The sequence below is a fragment of the Rhodofomes roseus genome (assembly GCF_022264815.1).
Source record: "Rhodofomes roseus strain CIRM-BRFM 1785 chromosome Unknown C8Q71scaffold_7, whole genome shotgun sequence".
NCBI lineage: Eukaryota > Fungi > Basidiomycota > Agaricomycetes > Polyporales > Fomitopsidaceae > Rhodofomes > Rhodofomes roseus.
In genome coordinates this window covers 1-24,604 of record NW_025952963.1, presented here as the reverse complement: position 1 = coordinate 24,604, position 24,604 = coordinate 1, and the positions used below count along the sequence as shown (strand labels likewise).

Sequence of the window (24,604 nt, the reverse complement as noted above, 5' to 3'; positions counted from 1 at the left end):
AACATTGTAGTGTACAACCCGGCGCGGCCGGAGAGCGTACTGTATTTCACTAGCATTACGGCCGAATACGTACCGCCCGTCAACATTGATACCGCCGGTGTATTATTCCACTGCGTACTTTATGACATCAACCGGACGCTTCGTTTGCAGCACGCTATTCACACAGCGGCCGCCCTTGAGGCGCAGCGTTGTGGCCTAGGCGGCCGGCGGCTGTGCATCGTTTTGTCACACCTTCGACCAATTGTACATGTCAACATCTTTTGCAGATTGGCCTGCAAAAGAAAGCATTGCAGTGCCCGTGTCGGCCGCTGTTAACGCTCGCCACGGCTAACACAGCGGCCGGAGTTGAATTTGTTTATCAAACATTCACCGGCCGGTTTCTCTGACGACATTGATAGTGATACATTCAACTCTGTATAAGACAATTGCAGCGGAGCGGTCGGTATCACATTCCATATAGTTTAAAGAACCGGCCGCCATGTGCCTCAGCCTGTAGCTTCCCAACCGGCCGATCGAAACCCGGTCTTTCAATACAGCTCAGCCGGTACCCGTTGTACCCCACTAAATCCATCCGGCCGAATGTATATTCCAGCTTTGGAAACGATACAATCAAATGTGTTTTTCAAGGCTCTGGCACGACCGGCCGGGCCGTAGCCCCACTTATCCACAACGCTGCGGCCGGTCCCACTACACATGACTGAAATGGAACCGGCCGGCGACGTTAGATCTCATAGGAATAGGACCGGCTGGTGCTTACTTCTTGTTGTTCTTGATGGCACGGCCAACGCCTAGCCCACTGATGAAGCCTATTTGGCAGTTGTCTTTGATTCGTTCAAATGAAGGAAAATAGAGCTGCTTCACCCTGTGCAAGTGGTACTGCACTATCATGGCAGTAATGTCATGTAATGCATATGCTAATGTGCTGCTCCCATTGAAGCCATAAAATTAGGCCCTAACCATAACCATCAGCTAGAGAACACATGGCTGCCTGCAGGTATCCTCATGGTGTCCACATGTTCATGTTTGATCGTGTTAGTGGAACTGTACAGTTCTACATGAGGCTCCCAGAACTGAGAATGACTGTACACGGCGACACCTTTCACAGCAACCATCATGTCCAATTTTGATGAGGTCAACGACTATGTCAGCCGCACCTATCACTACCACGTCAATGCTAGGCAGGATATGAACTCAATGCCGCCGCTTATCAATCCCCGCATCCCGCGGGCACTGTCACATCAAGCGAGAGTTGCTGGAAAAAGATTGGCAGAGGCCCGGTGTAACCAGAGTGGGCCAATCACCAATTCACTTTTGTTAATCATGTTTGCTCATTGTTGACAAGTCGTGGCTCCCTGGGACGCGACGTGCCCGCCGGTTCGTGTGGAAGACTGCAGCACTCCCATGAGAATTCAAATCGCGCCGGCGATTGTAGTGGACAGTGCCGGCCGTATAATTCTCTGGTACCTGCCCAATGTGCTGAGCACCGAATACGAGGTAATATGTTGTGGTCATTGAATGACTCAAGACTGATGGTCTCACCCAGGACCTCATGTGGAACGAGACGGCGGGCATAAATAATCTGTTCCGGGCCAATCCCCCAAATTCTAGGCCGGGAACGTCGTGGAGAAACCAGGCCCGGAACTTTCTACCACAACAGCCTGATCACAGTCTGCATCCGGGGTGTATCTCCATGTCGCCGGGATGGTTTCAGCGGGGACAGACGGTATGCATGCTGCATTGTATGATCCCCACGATGTGCTGAACATACTGCAGGGTGGGGGCAGGATGCCGGAGGTGTCGATGACGCTCAAATCAGCTCAGTCGACAGGGCACCAGTGGCTCCGCTCGCTGCGTGAACCGCACCTGGTCATCTCCGCTATGACACAGATCATGAATCCCGTCCTCTATCAAAGCGGCTTCTTATCAACGTACAAGCTCCATGCGATCGGCGACTGTGCGCCTGTCCTCCGCAACTGGAACATCCCATTCAATGCTCTATCGGTTATCACCAATCGGGCTACTCCATTCCACAGAGATTCCCTCTCCCCGAAGGAGGGTTACGATGTCCTGTTGACCCTCCGGGGCGATACAGACCTTCTACTGCACGTTCCAACAATCGGGACCTCGTTCCGTTACAGTGGCGGCACAGTAATGGCATTTTCCGGAGCCGTACTTCCCCATCAAGTTCCCCTTAGCAGGAGTGAACGGGTCTGCGTGGTGTATTATGCTCGCCGGGATGTTTTGACTTGGGCCGAAGCACCGCCGCTTACGTGGCGTCAGCTATGACATTTCTTTGTAATACATTCCGCCATCTATATACGCTATGGCAGTCAACTCATTGGGCATGATAACAAAGTATAGATGTTGAAGCAGGGCCGACTAATTATTACGTCTCGGCGCCGAAGGTTGGTGAGTGTCCGGCGCCGAGGGTTGCTGCATGCTCGGCGCCGAGGGTTGAGTTGAGTGCGGCGCCGGGGATTCGAATGAGTGCGGCGCCGCAGGTTGAGTTGAGTGCGGCGCCGGGGATTCGAATGAGTGCGGCGCCGCAGGCTGAGTTGGGTGCGGCGCCGGGGATTCGAATGAGTGCGGCGCCGGGGGTTCGAATGAGTGCGGCGCCGCGGGTTGAGTTGAGTGCGGCGCCGAGGGTTCGAATGAGTGCGGCGCCGAGGGTTGGGTTGGGTGCGGCGCCGGGGATTCGAATGAGTGCGGCGCCGCAGGCTGAGTTGGGTGCGGCGCCGGGGATTGGGTTGGGTGCGGCGCCGGGGGTTCGAATGAGTGCGGCGCCGCAGGCTGAGTTGGGTGCGGCGCCGAGGGTTGGGTTGGGCCGGGGATTCGAATGAGTGCGGCGCCGCAGGCTGAGTTGGGTGCGGCGCCGGGGATTGGGTTGGGTGCGGCGCCGGGGGTTCGAATGAGTGCGGCGCCGCAGGCTGAGTTGGGTGCGGCGCCGAGGGTTGGGTTGGGTGCGGCGCCGGGGATTTGAATGAGTGCGGCGCCGAGGGTTGGGTTGGGTGCGGCGCCGGGGGTTCGAATGAGTGCGGCGCCGCAGGCTGAGTTGGGTGCGGCGCCGAGGGTTGGGTTGGGTGCGGCGCCGGGGATTTGAATGAGTGCGGCGCCGAGGGTTGGGTTGGGTGCGGCGCCGGGGATTCGAATGAGTGCGGCGCCGGGGGTTCGAATGAGTGCGGCGCCGCGGGTTGAGTTGAGTGCGGCGCCGAGGGTTCGAATGAGTGCGGCGCCGAGGGTTGGGTTGGGTGCGGCGCCGGGGATTCGAATGAGTGCGGCGCCGCAGGCTGAGTTGGGTGCGGCGCCGGGGATTCGAATGAGTGCGGCGCCGAGGGTTGGGTTGGGTGCGGCGCCGGGGGTTCGAATGAGTGCGGCGCCGCAGGCTGAGTTGGGTGCGGCGCCGAGGGTTGGGTTGGGTGCGGCGCCGGGGATTCGAATGAGTGCGGCGCCGAGGGTTGGGTTGGGTGCGGCGCCGGGGATTCGAATGAGTGCGGCGCCGAGGGTTGGGTTGGGTGCGGCGCCGAGGTGCGAATGTACAGACAGTGTGGGCACTGGCTTGTCTTTGTTGACAATTTATCATGGCTGTCTTCGTATGACGCTCGCAGGGTCATCGCCTCCCTGATGCCCTGATCATGCACTGATGGTAAGCCCTGTGCAGCCGGCCAGCCTCCAAAGTTTAGGCACAAAATGTGTGGAAATCATTAATTGCGCGGGAAGTGCGAACTTCAATTCGTGCGGTGTCAATAGTACATGTATCAACATCTAGCCCCTCTTCTTGCCACGATGAGATCCCTTCGGCACCCTCTTTACCGGCTTCTTAACCTCCCTGGTCTCGGCGCCCGTATTCTCGGTGTTCAATTTCCGGCGCTGCGAGCCGGTCGCTGGTGCATTCTCCATTGCTGTCTCGGTCCGCGTTCGTTTTCCGTTTTCATTCATAGCGGCCACGTCCTGCCACCGCTGGAGTATGTCGGCACACCGTGGGATGAGGTCCGTCTCGACAAAGGTTTCCGGCAGCTTCGTGGTCTTCACGTGGTCTGCTTCGTATCTGAGCTGTACCCTCGCGTCGTAGTGCTCCTCAACATCTCTAGCTAGCATGCCAATCGCCAACGCCATGGCCTGTGCGTCTTCCCGGCCCATGGTGTTGGTATCGAGATTTGTCCGGTGTCTTGTGAGCCACCCCCGAAAGACCTTCAGCAGCACCTTCTCTTGATGAATGGCCCTGTTGCAGTAAGCCTCTGGGTATGACCACGTTGCCCATTCGAACTTCGGCGCCGACTTCCAGGATCCAACTTCCGGCTGGCATTGAAAGCAAATTAGAGTTGAAACGAGAGATGGATCAGGACGTACCAAGTTCGGGATTGCAGCAACCATCTGTTTGAAAGTTGGATGTCTGCTTAGCTCGAGCAGAAACGCCTGTCGCGCCTCGAAAGTCGCTCCCACCTCTGCCGGGCTCCAATTATCCGGTGTTCTGGGCCTGCGTTGATTCGAGCGGTTGGATGTTCCCGCGACAGACCTCTGTTCCTGTCCTGTTTTATGAAGTCAGAACGGCCAGGCAAAGCTACACTGGAGACGAGATACGTACGATTGCTCCGGCCTACAGCCCTAGATTGACCGTCTGAGGTGCCAGTCATCGCGCTACCAGTCTCCTTGCGGCGCACGATACCAGCCGGACCCGGCTTCTCCCTGGTGGCGTAGGTACGAGGAGGAGGTGCGTCGGCGGCCTTCCCTTTTCCGCGCTTCTTCGCCGAAGTTCGACCAGAGGACGACTGGGCATCCTCGTCGTCATCTTCCTCTTCCTCAGCCCTGCCCTTCCCCTTCTTCCGCGCGTTGATGCGCCGACTGGAAGCCGGAGGATCCTGCTCCCCATCATCCTCTTCCTCGTCCTTGTGCTTGCCCTTCTTCTTAGCAGGAATCCGACGGCGGGGCGATGAATCATTCTCCTCCTCATCATCGTCGTCCTCGGCCTTACCCTTACCCTTTTCTCGGGCAGGAATCAGAGAACGGGACGACGGACGATCCTCATCTTCATCATGATCATCCCCGTCCTCAGGCCCAGTCGTGTCTCCATTGTCATCGTCGTCGGCGTCGTCATCATTTAACTTGCTGGTATCACTGCTCGATTCGGACCCATTGCTGGTGCGTGATTCACTGCTACTCGAACTGCTGGACCGGTCCTGTTCTCGGAGTCGAGTCATTTGGACAGCGTGCCGGGGCTCGGAAGATTCACTCCCAGAGGTTGACGATTCCAACCGCCGCCCGGATGGACCCGTTTTGGACTGGCGCTGCTGTCTCGGGACTCGGGAAGGGCCGGCGACAGGTGGGCTGGGCTGTGCTCGTTCCCGGCGCCGCTGAGGCCGTGGCGGACTTGGCGGCGGAAAAGGGAGGATGATGCGTTCCTGAGCGATGCCCTCGCCGTTTCGGTACGCCCTAAAGCGAAACACCGGAAATTCGTCCTGCTGCCGCGTGCGCCAATGACGGATGAGGGCCCCAATCTCGTCCTGCCGTAGCTTCTCGGGATCACGAAGGATGATGTCTTCGGGGAGATATACTGGGTCGATGTAGTCGTTGGAGTTGGTAGCGAGCGCAAGCCACGGAACCCTGGCCGAGCGGCCAACATATCGTTCTGAAACGCCGTTTGTGAGTGATTTATAATGTCCTGGGATAACGGTGGGCCTACCATAGGTAACCCGCACAAACTGCTTGATAAACCGTCGCCGTTGACCCAATTTTGCAAAGCACGGGTCCCCGGGATCTGGCAGCAGCGGATAATTCTCGTCATCAAAGGCCAGTTCCGGCTCGCCCGGCACCGCCTCTTCCTCTGAGGCTGCCTCGTCTGCTTCGAGCGGTTTAGTGTCTGATCCATAAGCATTTAGCATCGGAACACATCAATACAGCCGGAACGTATTCACCAAACGCATACTCGGCATACTCCACAAAGAAGTCGTAGGTGTGACCTTCCTTGAACTTTGGATGACGGTCCACAAAGCGCATGCACGGTTCGCCTGTTCGAGCCTCCGCACCAAACTTGTCGTTGTGATCAAAGCTGTAATTTGTTAGTACACGGTGATGCTCCAATTTCAGCCCGACGCACCATGTCACGGTCGGCTTTTCAGATCCCATGAACGCGGCGAATACGAATAGTCTCACCCCGGTGAGCTTCCATATCTGCCTCTCAAAGTCTTCCATCCACCCGTCGAGTTTGTTGGCAATGTTCTTCAGCTGTACGTCCCGGGGACTGCCCTTCTTGTTCCACTTCTCCGCAATTTGCTCGTACCGAGCACGGTCCTCCTCCAAAACATCTCGGGACAGCGCCGAAAGTGCTTTCTGGTAAATGGCAGGATACTGCTTACGTTCACGTTCCATTCCATCCCCAATCTCAGAAATCCGTGCCTCCAGAGCCTCCTTCTCCTCCCGAGCCAGCACCATCTGCCACGTCACCCTCTTACCAACCTTAAACATTGGCTTCTTGCGTTTCTCGCCATCCGGACGTCGCTCGTAAAACCACTTCCGGACTCGCTGGCCCTGCATTATCAGCAAAAATGTAATCGAGGAACATCACTCGCACCTCTTTCCATGCTTCGTCAAAGACTATCCCTTTTTCCCGTTCCAGCTCTCTCACCGCAGCTGCCACCTCTTCATCCCTTGTCTCCTGGTCATCCACAGCATCCCTCCAGGCCTCCAAGTGGGACCTAAGAATCCGGCTGTCCGCTTTCCTCCAGCGATCCTTCTTGGGACGTGCCATGGTCGATGGTGACCAATAAGAGCGTGCCGGCCGCCCAGAGATACAACAACAATGTGGGAGCTGAAGGCAAGGACGTGCCAACCAAGCTAGATTGCTGGCCAGCTGTCGCATTGGCATCTATTCACATTTCACTACATCACACCTTCTTTACCATCAGCGCAGTCACTTTTATCCTTCACAGAATTCTTCCGGTTTGATCAGGCGACGGGTGGCTTGTCTGGAATGGTACGGGTACGACGGATAATTCGGCTGCGTACCCCGGCAATCTAGCCTCATGTCATGATTGGCCTGAAACCTCAACAAGGTGTGCTTGCCTACGGCCCCCTTCATTATGGAGCCCGGTGCCAAGCACGGTATGAAACCGCATGAGATGGATCAGGGAACTCCGACACAAAGTGGCCTCCGGCTCGTGGTGATACCGGTGCAGTCGGATGGAGTTGCCCGGGCAGTTGTAGTGTGTACAGCTCGTCGACGACGGTGCAGCACAGTTACCTCCCGCTTCGAAAGCACACTCGACACAAAGCAAACATGGCGCGCATTAAACTGCACACAAGCTCTCCAAAAGTGGCCGAGGTTATCATCAAACGATCGGTCACGACGAGAGGGACAAGGGGCCGACTGGTGTCTGTGCATCGGGAGAGGTCTGATACACCTCCTAGCACGCCCAGACGCGCGCCGCAGCCGTCCTCCAAAACGACCCATCCCCCGAACCGTTCGGAGGATGCACCACCCGTGATTGACCTACTGTCAGTTGATGCCCTTGAATCACTTCAGATACCGGCGCCGAAGGTGTGTTTCGTGACGATCCTTGGGATATGACGGTTGACATCCACATAGACACAACCCGAAATGCTTCGTGAATGGCTACCATATCAGACCGAGTACCTGAGAAGCATTTACGCCTCCTCGGTGCCGCCAACCACGACCGCCGACGGCTCATACCAATGCATGGAGTGCCACGGCAGCGGAGGGCGTTGGAAGTGCACTGGTTGTCTTGGGTCACCGGTGTACTGCACATCGTGCTGCCTCGACAGACACAGCCGAGACCCTTTCCATCGTATTGAGGTGTGGGACACGAAGGGCTGCTGGACGAGTTCTTGGCTGCGAGACGTTGGCGTTTGCGTCGAGCTGGGACATCATGGTGGGCGGTGTCCGGTACCATCTGGGCGGCCGCCGGCGGATATCCACGACATTCTTGACGATGACGATGATGATGAGGAGGTAGATGACACAGAGGACACCTGGGAGGATGAGGAGCGAAATGGCGGGGCCGGCGACGATCCCCTTCGTGCTGCTGACAGTCCGCCAAAGCCTCCTCATGCCATGATGACAATTGTAGACACGTCCGGCGTTCACTTCCTACCTGTCAGGTGGTGCGGGTGCCCTTCTCGGCAGGGGTGGAAAGCGCAGCTACTAGCAGCGGGTCTCTTCCCTGCAAGTCAGCGTGCACCGAAGTCGTGTTTCACGTTCCGCGTACTGGACGACTACTTGATGACCAATGTCGAGTGCAATACAAACGCAATGAACTATTATCGACGGCTGCGTCGATTAACGAATCCGGCGTTTCCACATCTAGTGCCGGTGCGTACTCGCCGAGTGCGTTGTTGAAAGACCCCTTTGTATTCACGCGAACCGTTTAAGGACCGATATCTCGAGTTCATGCGTGTCACGCGTGAATGGGCGCTCCTCCAAGCAAAAAAGACATTTGGATTTGGCCCGGAAGGTCGCGGCACACCCGGTGACGGTGACCTCGGCTACTTCTGTGTTGCATGTCCACAGCCCGGGATAAATATCGATGGGCAGTGGCAAGAAGATCCAAAGACGTGTGTTTGGCATTGGCATACTGATAGCGCATGCACTGACGGCGATCAGATACTTATACGCTCGGAGCTATGTCATGGATGGTAACTTCTCAGCGGAGCAAATGAAAATGCGACGACCTGCAAATGACGTACCAATGATGCCGGGCAAGATGTTTCTGGTAAACGACGGGCCGTACCAAGAGCATCTCAAGGTGGCAAAGGATATCAAAATGGTGAGCAGGCAATCCATGACACATCGCAGCTTGGACCAAAAGCGATAAATCTGCTGTCAACAGCGGTCCACATGTAATGACCACAAGGCAGTCTCACAAGCAAACGCCGATCGACACAAGCTGGCGGTCACCGGTATTGGTGCAACTGCCTGCTCGCGCCACGGGTGTTTCGTACCCCATTCGGTTGTGAATTTCCAGAAAGGCGAACGGCAAATGAACATGGACTACTCATTGTCCAATGCGATGAAGTACAGGGCACACGAGAAACAGCCGGTGGTTGTGCTGTATGACATTATGTGTCAATACGGCGTTCACATTCGGAAGCGATTCACTGACAGCCCGCATATCTCAATGCCACACGACCTGACGCTGTGGAAAGGAATAGGCCTGTTCCATGTTCATGGTCACCAGGACACCTGCGAGGTCCGGTATTCGCCCACATTCATGGCTGGTGCTGGAAATGTTGACGGCGAGATTCTGGAGACGATGTGGGCGTCCCTGAATCGTATTTCAGGAACTACTCGATCAATGTCGTCATCCAATCGCCAGGAGACACTAGACCGGCACATGAATGACTGGAACTACAAGAAGATGATAACTATGGGTGAGCATCCCACGCTGTACAGATGTGTTACACTTTTGACTGTCTGTTGTAGTGGCCCTACTACGGAGGCGCATACAGGCAAATCGACCGCTGTTGCTGAAGATGCGAGAAGCTTTGGATGCCCAGGAATCAGGAATAAGCACTGATGTACTTGTACAATGGCGCCGGGTGCTTCGCGGGGCCCAGGAGCAGAGATTGCAAGATGTCCGGGCCATGGACATTTTCATGATTCCCGAGCAGACAGGTTAGCAGGTTATTTTGTAGTCCAGAGCCTGTAAGCTTATTTATGCGCAGCTCCGTCGAAGGCCAGTCTGCAGCTAAGGCTGACCACTGCGGAAGGAAATGATGGCACTCCAATTGGAACCGCAGATTGGCTCGCGGACGGCCTTAAAATTGAGGAAGCGCAGTACGTACAACGGCGTGATGGCCATGCCAGAAGGGACTGACTGTTTTATACAGGATTTTCTTGCGGCAGGATACCATGCGGCATGGAACAAATGCGACGAGCGCTACCAGGATTAAACTAGCAAAACGTCGTAAGGCCCTGGAAAAGAGCATCGCCCGTTTCAATTCCCGAGCCAACCGCATTGCGCGCGCATTCAACTGGGACGTTATTCGGCATGAGACACCGGAAGACGAATGGGAGGACGTAGATGCTGATGATGGGTCTTCGCGTGCAACACCAATAGGCGACCGACCGAATCCCCTTGCTGGTCGGAGGCTACGAGGACCATTTGCACCTGATGCGTCCGAGCACGTGGTCCTAAATCTGCCCTCGAATGCATCTCCAGAGATGATGACAAATGACCGAAGCCTGAGGCGGTTGGCCCGTCGCGAGCGAACTCTACGCCGGGGCCAAGCGAATGATGCTCTGCACCGACTGCGGGTATTGCTCAGCGAAAAGTCCTTTCATTTCCGCCACCGTATCCGTCCATCTCGTGGATCACAGCAGCGAAAGACACGGGCCTATGCCGGACTTGAGAAAATCACAAGGGAGATTCAACGGTATGGCGCGGTGTATCGCAGTGCAAGGTCAGCATTGGTGCGGCTCAATATGAGCAGGGAAGCACGCAGGATATACAAACGTCTCAGACCCGCCGATCTCAAGGTCAGCACCGCAATTGCCGAACCAAATGCACGCGGCCAACGGCATGCCACCCTGCCGTGGATCTGGACAGTCAATGTTCAACAAGACATGGATGACGATGAGCACATGCTCTTCGGTGCGTCTGCCCATCGCTTGTGCAACATTGTGTCCTCAATCCCTCCAATAGTCCACCGGGTTCATTGGTTCCGAGCTCGGTCACGGCTTGACCGGGCAATGGAAGAGTCGGCGATTCTCAAGCGCGAGTTGCAATCAACAAAATTGTACTTCGATTACGAGCAGGATCGTTGGCTTGCCATGGCTACCACTGGTCCAGGCGAAGCATGGCCTGGATACGCTGAGCACTGTCGTCAAACTGCCAACACTTATGCGTCACTTGCTGCAGACGCACAGTCGTCCTATACAGAGCTCTATGTTGAGCAGAACCCCCTGGAGTGATTACTGCGTAGGAGGCTGTGACGAGTCAATTTGTATGCCCCTATACCTGTTTGTTTGAGGCGTAGACCAGCTTGAAGGGAATTTACTCTCAGCCAGAGGGCATGTAGTTGTGACACGTTTCCACAAAAAGTCTGGCTTGAAGGAAACGATGACCACACATGAAAGTTCGGCGCCGAGAACATTGCAACCCCCGGCGCCGCACCCAACCCAACCCTCGGCGCCGCACTCATTCGAATCCCCGGCGCCGCACCCAACTCAGCCTGCGGCGCCGCACTCATTCGAATCCCCGGCGCCGCACTCATTCGAATCCCCGGCGCCGCACTCAACTCAACCCGCGGCGCCGCACTCATTCGAATCCCCGGCGCCGCACCCAACTCAGCCTGCGGCGCCGCACTCATTCGAATCCCCGGCGCCGCACTCATTCGAACCCCCGGCGCCGCACCCAACTCAGCCTGCGGCGCCGCACTCATTCGAACCCCCGGCGCCGCACCCAACCCAACCCTCGGCGCCGCACTCATTCGAATCCCCGGCGCCGAGGTTTCACGTGCGCTCAACGCCGCGTGTATATATCAGAGAAATAAGTACACCTTCGAACTTTGCATGTGCGTCTTCCAAAGCGCTTGACATCCGGACGTTGGTGGCTTTAGGAAGAGTCCTGGCACTGTGCATACATATGATACGCGGTGGCGATGTTTAGTTACATGAAGACAGGCACGTCATACATCCGGGACAATGAGCCTTATCAAGTTATCCGACTACCTCCGGTGCAGAGTCGGGCTACGTCGCCGGGGAAAAATGTTGTGATGCGATCCGCGGCGCGGAGTACACCATCCTACGCACCCAGCACCATGGTTGTGCCGTGCGGTGATCACACCACGAACAAGCCTTGACCCAAAGTTGTAAAAACGGATGAATCAATAGCTGTAGCGAGGACAGACCTTTAAAAACCTCCCTGTTCACTTGAATCCTTGGTGTCGCAAGCCTCACTCTCCTTGTTCGATTCCGGGGGCAACAAGACATCATCGCCACCCTCAAACTCGTACGGACTCTCATTCGGGTAGAGGATATCCGGGTCGATGATAAAGGAGTAGTGAGGCGGGGGAAGGCTCTTGAGCAAGCGGTATTCCTGGGTGTGTCTATCACTTTCGGAGCTGGACAATCTGGCCCATGGGATTGGGACCCGCAGGTTACAAGTGGTAGGTCCGCCTTCTATTTTCCATGTGATCCAGTGACGACGAAGGTCTGTCATGACCGTGAGTCGGCCAACCCCGGACTGACTGCCATCCGCTTTCAACGTGATAAGGTGTCCACTTCCAATGTGGACCGCAGGGCGTTCCATCACAGTCCAGATTGGCCCATTACCCAGGCTCTTCGCAGGACGCCCTCCGACAACAACTTCAGTGGTATTGGCCGGGTCCGGCGTGAGCTGAAGGAGTGGAAAGGCATGGGTGGGAGGGGCCAGGTTGAGGACCAGTTGGTGCCAAGGCTTGGGAGACCTCGCGCGATTGTACTGCCAGGCGCGGCGATCCTCCGGTGACATTATGCGGCGGGTGCACACCCGGTAATCAGCTTGGATCAATTTATACAGACATGAGGCAATTGGCGTACGTGAAAGGTGTCGTTTGTGTGTCTAATCTGATGGCTTCTGCTCGGCATGTAGGCCGTATTGTCGGTGTTGGGGAATATACCGTTGACACCATGTATGGCAATACAATGGCAATTTTCAAACGGACGCCGTAGTTACATAACAAATGTCTAGTCCCTCAAACCCCACTATACCGTATTCGCCAAACGCCCTTCCATACTCGCTTCAACTGCGTCAAACCTCGCCATGAGGTTCTCAAAGCGGTCAGCCATTGATAACATAGTTGTTTCCTCCCGTACGACTTCCGTGATTGTCAGGACCAGCTGGTCGGCGACATGGAAGCCCAGAGAGTACGAATCGGCATTATGAATTGAGACCACGATGGTGCTGTATGAATGACGGCGATTGGTCAGCACATGTGGGTTGCATTTAAAGCAAATTGTACCCACGACGATTCCCCTCGAAGGATCCCGATGAGTCCACTAAGTTGTGATAGTGTACGGCGTTTCCCACGCTGCATCACGTCACCGCTAATCAGAAGGAAATCAATGTGATCTACACATTGCAACTTACAAAAAACATGGTCTCCTCCAGTTCTTTTTCACCCGGGAGTGTAGCAGTTGAGGGGGGGTGAACAGGAATCTCCCGCACAATCGCGCCTCTCACCCGTCAAAATATACGTACTTTTGAGAAGGTTTGAACATGCGGTCTTGAGCGCTGAAGGAATATCTCACGCATGTCCACTGTTCGGCTCAGAGTGTTACATTAGGTGAAGCAATTCCTTGCACTACAGAAGTTGGACACGTTGTGTACCAATATTGCGTACAGATATCAGCTGTTTTGGAGGTTCGGTGGAGCATTTGACGAAGATGGTCCCTCGTGTCGCCGTCTGTCCTCCTCGGCGCCCCATATGTCGCGGAAGTGTACTGTATTTGTTACTACCGGATGTTGGGCAGCTGACCGATACCACGCGTCGACCTCCGTTGCATTCACCTCCAGTGCACCCTTCCAGAATGTGAGCTCCGCATCTAGATACTCGTCCATGGCCTCGAATGAGAGCAACAATCGGTTTAGAAGTAGGAGCATTGCGTGGTTGAGATGGGGCGGCATGGCGGAGGGATGAATGAATCGTGGTTCGGGGATTTGCGGTAATAGTCCCAGTTTGAGAGTTGCGGCTGCGTGAGGATTTTCCTGACACAATCATCGAATAAGAGAAATGGTTGATAGATACCACTAATTGTACGTACCCGGGCATGCGGCATTTGTAACTCCTCCTTCACACGCCGCAGCTGCAATTCGCCTTCCTTGATCTTCTCGGCAATTGCTTGATTCACAGCAACATTCCGGGCGGCCATGAGTCGAATGCTGTCTTCACTGTGGGACAACACCGATTGACTCTGTCTCACAGCTGTGGATTGCACTAATCCCAGTACCATTGAGTCAGTAAGAGGCCCGGAACCACGAGCCACATACCAGACGTCGATGGGCCACGATTGACATCCTGAGCTGAATGCCCATTGCGATCAAGAAGCTGTGTGAGGTCCGCGGCATTTGAATCTCGGAGGGAGAGGCTATGAACCCGCATTGACAGCCGCAGTACCGCATTGCGGGGATCGTTGCTGTTGTCCAGTAGAATACCCCAGAATTGAGGCATGGTGTTTGTCATCCCGTGTTCCATTATAACAGCAGGATCGCACAGCTGGCTAAATCCCAACATCATTGCATACATCGCCTGGATTGACGTAGGTGAACTGTGAACCTGAATGAACAACCGTATCGCGCACCATCGCTGTGACAAGCTTCTCGCCGCCAGCCTCCCTTGACTGTTCAACACCTAGTTCATGGATCGCCGCGTCAACCTCGGGTCGGAATATATGATTGTAGGCTTCGACAAAGACAGCAGAGGAGGGGGTGCTCATAATCGGTATGCTCTCGGGTTTCACTGGAAATAACTAAGAGCCAGCTCACTGTGGCTATTTACCAGAAAGTGGATCCTGAACGCATCTAAACTGTACCAGCCCATCTTGTCCATCAGCCTCAGTCACATGATTGCACGTGTGGGGTCCACGTGGTGACCATGAACCAATGCGCCCCTCCCACCATATGTGGCAACTCTCAGCGCACAATCCAGGCACGTACGCTGCCCTGAAGATCACTAGACACTAGGCACTGACAGGATGGGAGCTCTGGGTCCCGGGCACATATTGACAGTCGGCGCCGAAGATAGGTCAACCGTCGGCGCCGCAGACTACGTAAATCTCGGCGCCGAGCACATTCCAACTCTCGGCGCCGCAGACTGTGTAACCCTCGGCGCCGCAGACTGTGTAACCCTCGGCGCCGCACACTGACGAACGTGCGGCGCCGCAGAGTGGCCAACCCTCGGCGCCGCACACTGACCAACGCGCGGCGCCGCAGAGTGGCCAACCCTCGGCGCCGCACACTGACCAACGTGCGGCGCCGCAGAGTGGCCAACCCTCGGCGCCGCACACTGACCAACGCGCGGCGCCGCAGAGTGGCCAACCCTCGGCGCCGCACACTGACCAACGCGCGGCGCCGCAGAGTGGCCAACCCTCGGCGCCGCACACTGACCAACGCGCGGCGCCGCAAAGTGGCCAACCCTCGGCGCCGCACACTGACCAACCCTCGGCGCCGCACACTCTGTAATCCTCGGCGCCGCAGAGTGGCCAACCCTCGGCGGCGAGGGGTGGATTGTCTTCGGCGGCGAGCACATACCAACCGTCAGCACAGAAGAAAAATCAAGATTCGGTGCGAGGCACATAGCAACCCTCGGCGCGAAACACAAGTCAACACAGTGGGCACCAAGGAAGTACCTGACACCCGGTGCCTAATAGAACGTTAAGCGCTGTATTCCTGTCTATCTCAGGCCATTGAAAACTGAGCACGGTGACATTGTTATCGTGTTGGCTGTTACTATACATGCAATTGTGTACAACACTACGCGAAGCGGACATTACGGCTCTCTGTTGGCTGTCCGGCGGTATCCATGCCTGGGTCCAGCGCACCCGAGTGACCCGTTTGGCGACCATCACCACCCGCTACAGCCTGCTGCAATCCCATCTGCGCAACGTTCAGTGGGGGGTCTTCCGAACCATTCGGCGTGGCTGCGAGCGGTTTATTTGACTGCTCCGTCACAAGCTGCGCTGACGCTGCCTCACCGATATGCGTGGATGGGTTCATCCCGGACTCGACCGTCGCAGGTAAGCCTGTTGACAATTCCCCAGCGCTCTCAGATGATTTGCCCTGCATTGGTGGTGAGTATTTGTTGGTGAGTGGGTGGATGTGTGGCATACGTACCGCAGGGTCGAGTTGCTGTGCAGGCGTGACGGAGCCCTCGAACAGTTGAGGAGGCTCCGACGTTGGCACATCAGCATGGCCGGGAGGAGAGGGAGACCGTCTATTGACGTCTCTCCCTCCGGGCGTCGGCTCAAGGACCGGCCCAGCCTGTTGCTCGTTGTGACGTTCGGACGGACTCTGTCCCCTGGAGTTCACCTGGGCGTGCTCCGAGGGCGTGGGCGCTGCGGCGGGGACCTGCGAATGCTGGCTATCTTCCTGTGCATCCTTCATCTCGACGTCCTGGCGGACAGTGTCTGTCTCCACAGACGCGGATGAGCCATTGCCTGTGGACTTCACCTGTGCCGGCTCCTGCTCCGGGTGCACCGGGACCTCCTGCGAGTCCGGTATGATATCCTGCTCCGCACCCGCCATCACAATGTCCGTGTCCGGCTCTCCAACAGCATCCGTGTTCGATGGTTCCGCGACAGGTGGCGCACCATCGTTTCCGGACGCTGCATGAGTAGCCGGAGTCGTGGCAGGGTGATCACGCTCGTTGCGCGTCGAAGCACCCTCAGCGTTCGGCCCGACATTTGTGGGGTCGTCGGTCAGTGGCTCAGTGCTTTGATTGCCTGGCTGCATGATGAGGCCAGAGCGCGGCTGCAATGAAAATACCTTGTTAACATCACGCGACAATTTCGCTTGCAGGTCGACTCACTGGTGAGGGCCCACGACCGGGACGTCCTGACGCGGGGAGCTGCGGCGCGGGCAGGCCAGATGGTCCTGCCTCAGGTTGACCATCCGAAGCTCTGGGAGCCTCGGCTGGACGTCGGCGGTATTGAACCGGTGGAAGATGAAAGCCTGTTCAGGGTTAGAACCGAAGTAAATGCAGAGCGGTTTGCTACGCACCATTGATCGTCAGGAAAGACGTTAACGACTCCACGATGTCCTCCAAGGTCTCGACCCTCTCGTGCAGCCTGAGGCTCCGGTGCTCTGCTGCACCAAGACGCTGCGCCAGTGCCCCGTTGCGACGTTGGAGTTCCGACACCTGTCCTGCAAGCTCCCCGGGGTTGGCCAGTGCGACTGGGTTCGCGAGTCCTGCTTGCCCGGGCACAATGGGGTAGAAGCGACCTACACCTGGTGTCAGTACAAAAGACCACGTGAAAGATACCAGTGCACTAACTGATATCGGGAGCAAGGGCCTGCGTCTGGACGTTCGGCGTTGCACTGCTCGGCTGCGACTGCACCGCATCCTCGGGAGCAGCCCCCGGGGTTTTGGACTTTGCTCGGTGTCGCTTTGCCGGAGGCGACGGTGCACGAGAGGCTGACTTTGAGCGTGCTCGCTTTGAGGGAGGTGCCGGTCCGCGAGACCTTGACCGCGCGCGCGACGGCTCCGGCTGCTTCGTGATTGTCTCCGGGCCTCGGCTTGGGGTGCGGCGCGCGCGGCTGCTTTTGCGAGTACCGGACGGGCCCGCGGCTCCGCCCTCGTTGCGTTCGCGTCGTTCTCCGGGCGGCGACCTGCCCCGGCGCCGTCCACGTTGTTCCTCTTCGTCCGCCTCCTCGTCGTCCTCGTCTTCATCGTCCGCCGCGAGACCTGGCGCGCCCGGGTCAATGGGCACGCATTTGCGCTTCTTGAAGAAGCACCAGTCGCAGGCGGGCCGCTTGACCTTGCCCCTTCCCTTGCCCTTGGCGGGCTTCTTCGTGACTGTGGAAATGGTGCAGCGGACGTTGCCTTTGCACGCTGTGCACGGCCACTCCTGCAAGCAAAATCAGGCGAGCTGCCTACTGTGTGTATTGAGGACTTACGCTCGGTCTCGTGCGCTCCGGTCTGCGGGATGCGCGGGTTGTTGGCATCACCCAGCCCTCCCGTGCAGGCTTCGCCTTCGTCTTCTTCGGCATGGGCTTCTGCTTGTTCTTCAGAATGCCCTTCGATTTTCCTAAGCAAGCATTGTCAGACGCTCCATACGTGCTAAATGATCAAAGTTTCTTACCTTCCTCCTGCTCCTCCTCCTCCTGCTCCTCCTCCTCCTCCTCGTTGTCCACATCCTGGCCACCTTCCTGAATCGCCGCAGGGTTCCCTCCACTCGGACCTTCATCTTCGTTGGCTGGTGGCGTTGGTGGGACCTCGCGCGCCTTACCCTTCCCCTTCTTCAGCTGCAGCGTCTTCCTCACCATCTCCTCGTCGTGGTCGTCATCCAGCTGATCCACCTCACCGCCATCCTCCTCGTTGGAGTCACCGTCGAGCTCCCTGAACCGCTTTCCAGGCGGCGCACCTTTCGGACCCTTGAGGCCAGTCTTCTTTTCCTGGGCAGCCCGGGTAGCCTCCTTCCGCGCTTTGCTCTCCTCGAGGATCTTCGCACCGCGCTCGGCTGTCGCTCTCTTCTCCGCTGCTTCCTGGTGCTCGCGCATCTGGAGGTGGAAGTGGTGCCGCGGGTGATTAGGGGGGAAAAGGAGCCAGTGGTGCGCAATGCGCTCGTCAATTTCAGAAACCCGGGAGAATTGGATCGGAATGCCGTGTTGGTTCGCGTGGGCTAGCTCAGTCAACGCTGACGCAAGGAACCGGGACACCGCAAAGTACCGGCCCTCCGTGAAGTGGTGGACGATGTTATGCCCAAACAAACCCTGTACAATATGAAGTAAAGATACCATGTTAAAAGCGGATCACTCACCACTTTGACTCTGAATTGGTCCTGGATACCATGGGTGTTAGCGGCGGACGCAATTGTACACTGAGTCACTCACCCGCGTTTTGTCGTCGAAGTTTTTATCCTGCTCATCTGTCACAGAAGGCCCTCCCATTAAGCCAACTATCTCCTGCTCGACTTTTGTGATGTACTCCGGCATATCCGTCCACTTGACCGGAACAAACTCGCGCGCGTCTTCGTCGTCTGAGCCGGCGTCTCCTCCTTGGCGGGTCTGCGAGCGTGACGTGGCAGCGGCGGAAGACATTTGAAGCAGGCCTGAGGTGAGGTGAGCTGGGCAGCAGAGGTTTGCGAGGAGACTTGTGGTGTTGGGAACCGAAGACGTTGATGTTGTGCGCGCCGCCCGTTACGCGACGCGACAGAGCATGTGACCCAACGGAGCGTGCGCGGGAGCCGAACCCCCGGCGATCATTGCTGGCGCTTGCGACGTCGCTATCGCCGCGGTTCTTCCTCGAACCTTAATCTCTAAAGTCTAACGTCATGACGTGTCAACGTAAGTGCAGTGTTCTACTACAGCTACCCGTCTGTGGATCTCATATGTTGCCATCCCTGTAGCTGACAATGTGGGGAGTTCGATTCCCGGCGGCGAACGTCCCTGTACAAGGGGTCACAAGTTCCGCCTACCCTCGGTCCCGCCGGGAACAGAAGCGCCGGCGAAGGTACCATTACACTTCTCTTACCATGTATAGACACTGACCGTTGTCGTGCAGTCATTGGCGCATCCAGACTCCGAGCAAGGCGTGGATGTAGCATCCCATTTAGATTTAATGGTGCGCATGTCCTCCGGTAACTTGTGACCAACCTGTTGACCTGTCCATTTGTCGGTGCGGTACATTTGAAGGCCCGGGAAGCGGTCAAGCCAAGGGGCCGCCCATCCGGTCATGTCCATTTCAGTCCGGACGCGGACACAGCTGGACGTAAAAATCCGGAGGATAGGGAAGGTAAACAGGCTGAGCTGTTGTCTAGTCAGGTATGTGACATGCATCGTGGAAACATGACTTACATATTAAATGCGGACCGATTGTTCAAGCATGACCTGGCCTCGGCTGCTCTGACTGAGCACAAAGTGACCAGTCGGAAATGGAACCCCCGTGAATTCACGATGCCATTGGTACATGCACCCGGGCAGCGACAGGTAAGCAGTTTGCCACCTGCCGAGGTATGCATTTCTTTTTAACATGGCCATAGACACATTGCATTACGAGGGATGGAACCGGACATGATCCGCCCCAGATTCCGGCCGAAGCCGAGCATCCCACCCCCCCTTCTTCGGCCTCACCCATTATTCCCGCGATATCCCAGCTTGTCAAGGTCCCGGCGGATCGGATCATATCTGCCGAAACCAGCACACCAGCTCCCAGTCCACCAAATACTAAGGCAATCGAAGAGGATGTCACCATGGGTTCCCCGAGCACAGGACCGGCCGACAACAACAGTTTCTCCTTGTCGGAAACACTCTGCACCGAAGCGGATCCATCCGGTGATTCTGACATCGAGGTCATCGAGTCCCCAATGAACAAGCTCGTTTATCGGAAGCCACGGCATCGGTCCCGGGCCCCCTCTCCGATCACTATATCGGACTCAGAGCCTGACAGGACAGCTTTCGGCGAGACTGGATTGCTGTTCGAACCATCCCCTGAAATAATATCCTACAGTAGCACCTCTGACGAAAGCACCGATCGCATTCCTCACTTCCCGGACAGTGTGCAACCTCCCCTTCAGCAGGTTATAGTCTCCGAGGGCCAGCAGAACTGGACCAGGTTGCCTTACCTGTTTCAGGAAGGTGAGCTGCCCGAGGACCTCATACCTGCGGGGGCCCCGCTGGCACTGGCGCCAGATGACTGGGAGCCATTGGTGGGGGGCGGTGGACTGGTCGCAAAAGTGAGTGACATGTGCTTTGATTCGGTGTCCTGAGCTCATATGTTCCAGCCTGAAGACATCACATTGTCACCGAATCACTCAAGCGCCATTCCTGAAGATGGGATCGCAGCAAATCACTTTCATATCTTACAGCACGGTAAGTTTGTGAAGCTATGTTACCGTCTCCACCCATGACCCAGGTCCTTGGTTCGCCGCCGAACACTCGCCAGCCCTCGGCGCCGAGGGGTGGCCACTCTGCGGCGCCGCGCGTTGGTCAGTGTGCGGCGCCGAGGGTTGGCCACTCTGCGGCGCCGCACGTTGGTCAGTGTGCGGCGCCGAGGGTTGGCCACTCTGCGGCGCCGCGCGTTCGTCAGTGTGCGGCGCCGAGGGTTGGCCATTCTGCGGCGCCGAGGGTTGGCCAGTGCTTGGAGTCCAAACCTGAGTTCTGTGCAATGCTGTCGCGTGTAGCCTAGATCGTGTTACAGTGGGCGCACCATGTTCATTTACATTTGGTCATCTCTGCAGATTTAGCAGACCGTGTTGTCTCGAGCATGGAGTCCGCACCGACGGGCAGGATGTACACATCTCCAGCTGAGGCCACCGCTCCCCTGGATCCCTTTCACAATCTCTGGACCAGGGACAGTGGGAAGCCTCTCCAATGGCCTCGCACCGGTATGCCATTTTTCTTTCTCTTGTGCTTGCGCCGACTCATGGCATTTCATTGTTATTACAGTAATCGGACCGTCTTACAGTGGCCAAGCTCCTACGGCTTTTTCGGATCTTCTTCATCAGCGGACGATACTGGAATCCCGGATCGAATCCTTGGAGCAGCTGCGACGTTCCAATGCCCTCAATGCAAGAACAGTAGGCTGGGTTCTGGCATATTACAATTGCGCTGAGTGGCCTCAGGCACCTCAGCAGTGATCAAAACTCCAGCATTTGATACATGTGATGCACATATATTACACTTGACTCTATATCTGTCCATGTAGCCTGTATTTAGATGTATTACATCCAGGCTATGTAGGGTCTAGGTGCTCTATTGGCAAAGTTGTGAGAACGGGATAAGTGAGACTGCTATAGAGTATAATGATCTCTTATGGGAAATATCTGCTGAAAATGAGGAGACCATGGAATGATATGGTACTCACAACTTATCTTCAATATCAGCCTGTGTTCATAGAATATGTGTGTCTATGCCAACAACTAGGGAGTGGAATTACATTGTTTGAACTGGTTAATGCCTTCAGATTGAAAGAACTATCATATGTATACATACATCATACAGTATACTGTATACCATATAGGTGGTATATTTATATTCTTAAATAGAATATTCTTAAATAGTTGCAGCCATAGTAGTGATGGATATGATTGCGGTCATTTCAATTGGGTCCAAGTTTTCTGATGATGTTCATTGTGTATATTGTTGCACTCACGTTTGCCAATAATCCTTCACAATGTTTTGTGAAACATGACTGAGCTTACCGTGTGCTGATCCATATGTATTCAATGCTCATATCTTCATTGCCTGAGTATTGTTCCATCTGTGAATTTCCATGTTGATACTGGAGGTTTGGCTATGATAGCTTCTGAGCCTAGTCCTTGATATTGTCCCAAATACAGGATGATAACAGGTCTATCATGGTGCTGTCACACTAGTCGGCCGGTCTGTTGTTTGCGAGAACGGGCGGCCGCCCCGTTACATGCATGGCCGGCCGGCCGCTTGGCATTCAGCGCCATAACAAACCACTTGGTAAAGCCCGGCCGAGCGGTTCTCATTGGGTTCACTCACGTTTGGTCAGTCGGTAACTTATGGGAGGGTAACATGCCCGGCCGGTTGGTTACACACGGGGTGGCCGCTTCGGTGATTACGTGCCGGACTCACTTGCTCAACGGCACTTGGCACCATCAGCCGATGATAATTCGACGGTCATTTCAATGATCGGCCCTTGCTTGAATGACACATGGGTCTTCCGAGCGGCCGATGGTTATGCAACTATATATGGTGGTCAGTGGTCAAAGTGCTCTACATGTACAAGGCTTCCGCCCACCGGATGATTTAGGACCTTGATGCGTCTCGCCGGCCGACATGTTGTGTTAGTCAGGTTGCCATCACCGGCCGGAACGTGGTAAAAGTCGCAATCATTTATAGGGAAATGATAGTATGACATGCATGTTCCGAGGGCCCGGTGTGATTTGTATACACATGCGTCAGGACCGGCCGGTGCATTAGCAACGTTGGGACACTTCACCGGCCGGTGCATTGACAATATTGGGCCACATCACCGGCCCGTTGACGAACAAATATGGGGCGACACTGGCTGTGGTTATGTGTGGGTCTGCGACATTGTCGTCTCCGTCGGCCGGTGCATTTCCAATGAATCCGGCTAGACGTCGGCCGACAGGCTGATGCCGTCAAAACCCGTTACGCCGGCCGCCGTCGGGTTTCCGTTGACGACGGGGAATATGCAGCCCGGGTGTACCGTTAGGAACGGGTATGGTCCGCTCATGAATGTGAGCAGAGCGCGGACAGCACGAATGAGGCGCAAAGGATTTTCGCCCCCAGGCAAACGCAGATCAATGATAGTACCTAGCAGGACGCGGCAGATGTCTTGATGCTCGGTCCCGGAAACACGAGAGAGGTGCGAGATGCCCTTGGAGAAGTGGCGTAGGTTATGATTCGGAGGGAGGGATTGAAAGCGGGCATCGATCACCCGCGCGCCGTAAGCTGACTTGATCCAGGCCACGACATGCTTCACCATGCCTTGGTAGAGTTGATGTAGGATATCAGGTGGCAGTGATGCGTAGATATTGACATAGGGGAGCCCTTTCCAGAAGGGATCCGCGAGTGGCTTGATGCCTGCAGCCTGGCAGGCAAGGACGTGAGCAACAGCATCGCCCGTGTGCTCCAGTGTGTCCAGCGCGGCCAAGATGGCGTTCAAGTCGCGCGCAGTGCAGGCAACATCCTCGCCCAAGACATCCGGTGCGACTACGCCCGCGGGACATTCGCCGTTCTTCACTCCGGTGACAAGAACTATCTCCGGGTAGTCACCAACGTAGGCCGCAAAGACCGGATGGCAGCGCCGGACTGAACCGTCGCCTGTGCTCATGGCCGTCCCATGGCGCCCAGGATCGCGAGTACAAGCGAGGGCCTGGCGCAGGCATGCATGAAACAGGTTGCTGCTCGCACGCCGGCGAGTCTCATCGCTCTTGATGTGGGAAAGCCGAGTAACAGGGAGATAGCCGATGAGCAACTGAGCTTGCCTACTCGACTTGCGGCGAATATCCTTTGGTATGTTGCCGATGGTGAGATAGAGGGGGTAGCAGGACCGATTCCGAAACAGTGTGAGCTGCGTTTTGTCCGATGACACGATGAGTGGAATGATTGTGGCACCTGCTTCCTTGTCCTCGAGTTTGCGCTGTAGTCGAACCTCAATACATGGGCAGCACGGAGCAGTTCAGAAGCTTTGACATACCTGCAAGCGCCACCACCATTCGCCTGTGTTCATGTCACCATACACTCGTGTGGTCTTGGTCTGATCGACGTAGTGCTTCTCGGGAGCCACGAGGATGTCGGCGGCCCAATCCGAGGATCCAAACAGCACGCGAATGCACTGCATGGCATCTCGGAGCCACAGATCATACTCCTCGCCATCGACCTTGACGACGTGCCGCACAAACTTGGGGCGCGTGGGTAGAGAGGAATCCAGAATCTTGTTTAGTTCCTTAGTGTTCTTGAACGAAAGTTGCAGGGCGTCGAGCACCTAGGAGTGGAGCGCACAGGTAATTAGCCAAATGCGTCAAACAGGATCCAGCGAACATACCCCATTGATGGCCAGAAATTCATTGAAAGCGGTCGCACTTGGCCCTCGCGTCTTCGCCCATCGTGCGATACACCACTCCATCTTTGACTTGAAAGGCGCGAAGACGTTCGTTTCCAAAACTTCAGACATGCCCACCTCATAACGTGCAAATGGGTTCTTATCCCCGGGACCGGGAGCCATGACCGTGGCACCGGCGCCCCCACCAAACGGCACCACGTACGGTTCGTTGAACAGGAAGTCTTCATCGACACCTTCGAGGCCTGGTAACTCGCGTTCAACGTCCATGTCATCCTGGCGTCCCTGTTCGTGCCCTCCCAGGCCTTCGCCGCCGCCTGCTTGCTGATCATCGGCCGCAGGAGACGGCGACCTCACATGCTCTGGTGGTGGCCTGAGTGCAACTATGGTCAACAGGGGC

The 24,604-nt window shown here is 56.1% G+C and overlaps 6 protein-coding genes across 6 annotated transcripts; 2 read left to right on the top strand and 4 right to left on the bottom strand.

Annotated features, from left to right (window-relative positions):
• Positions 1–3,688: 3,688 nt before the first annotated feature.
• On the bottom strand, positions 3,689–6,186 carry C8Q71DRAFT_750079 (uncharacterized protein; the record flags this gene model as incomplete). Its single annotated transcript, XM_047923239.1, has 6 exons — positions 3,689–4,296; positions 4,348–4,526; positions 4,583–5,623; positions 5,678–5,854; positions 5,910–6,043; positions 6,092–6,186. 6 exons carry the CDS (start codon positions 6,184–6,186, stop codon positions 3,763–3,765), a joined length of 2,160 nt encoding a protein of 719 aa, XP_047780135.1. The 3' UTR covers positions 3,689–3,762.
• A 1,084-nt stretch (positions 6,187–7,270) lies between these two features.
• C8Q71DRAFT_856183 (uncharacterized protein) lies at positions 7,271–10,924 on the top strand (the record flags this gene model as incomplete). Its single annotated transcript, XM_047927268.1, has 9 exons — positions 7,271–7,531; positions 7,580–8,323; positions 8,384–8,565; positions 8,615–8,777; positions 8,841–9,381; positions 9,434–9,625; positions 9,676–9,787; positions 9,841–10,604; positions 10,656–10,924. The coding sequence occupies 9 exons, from the start codon at positions 7,271–7,273 to the stop codon at positions 10,922–10,924; spliced, it is 3,228 nt and encodes a 1,075-aa protein (XP_047780134.1).
• A 940-nt stretch (positions 10,925–11,864) lies between these two features.
• On the bottom strand, positions 11,865–12,464 carry C8Q71DRAFT_856182 (uncharacterized protein; the record flags this gene model as incomplete). The annotated part of the gene is made up of 1 exon (XM_047927267.1): positions 11,865–12,464. One exon carries the CDS (start codon positions 12,462–12,464, stop codon positions 11,865–11,867), a length of 600 nt encoding a protein of 199 aa, XP_047780133.1.
• Positions 12,465–17,777: 5,313 nt separating this feature from the next.
• On the bottom strand, positions 17,778–18,749 carry C8Q71DRAFT_722460 (uncharacterized protein; the record flags this gene model as incomplete). Its single annotated transcript, XM_047921531.1, has 3 exons — positions 17,778–18,422; positions 18,470–18,490; positions 18,543–18,749. 3 exons carry the CDS (start codon positions 18,747–18,749, stop codon positions 17,778–17,780), a joined length of 873 nt encoding a protein of 290 aa, XP_047780132.1.
• A 747-nt stretch (positions 18,750–19,496) lies between these two features.
• Positions 19,497–21,261, top strand: C8Q71DRAFT_722459 (uncharacterized protein; the record flags this gene model as incomplete). Its single annotated transcript, XM_047921530.1, has 5 exons — positions 19,497–19,637; positions 19,805–20,383; positions 20,432–20,519; positions 20,563–20,635; positions 21,096–21,261. The coding sequence occupies 5 exons, from the start codon at positions 19,497–19,499 to the stop codon at positions 21,259–21,261; spliced, it is 1,047 nt and encodes a 348-aa protein (XP_047780131.1).
• A 2,562-nt stretch (positions 21,262–23,823) lies between these two features.
• On the bottom strand, positions 23,824–24,474 carry C8Q71DRAFT_722458 (uncharacterized protein; the record flags this gene model as incomplete). The annotated part of the gene is made up of 2 exons (XM_047921529.1): positions 23,824–24,129; positions 24,190–24,474. 2 exons carry the CDS (start codon positions 24,472–24,474, stop codon positions 23,824–23,826), a joined length of 591 nt encoding a protein of 196 aa, XP_047780130.1.
• Between the last annotated feature and the right edge of the window lie 130 nt (positions 24,475–24,604).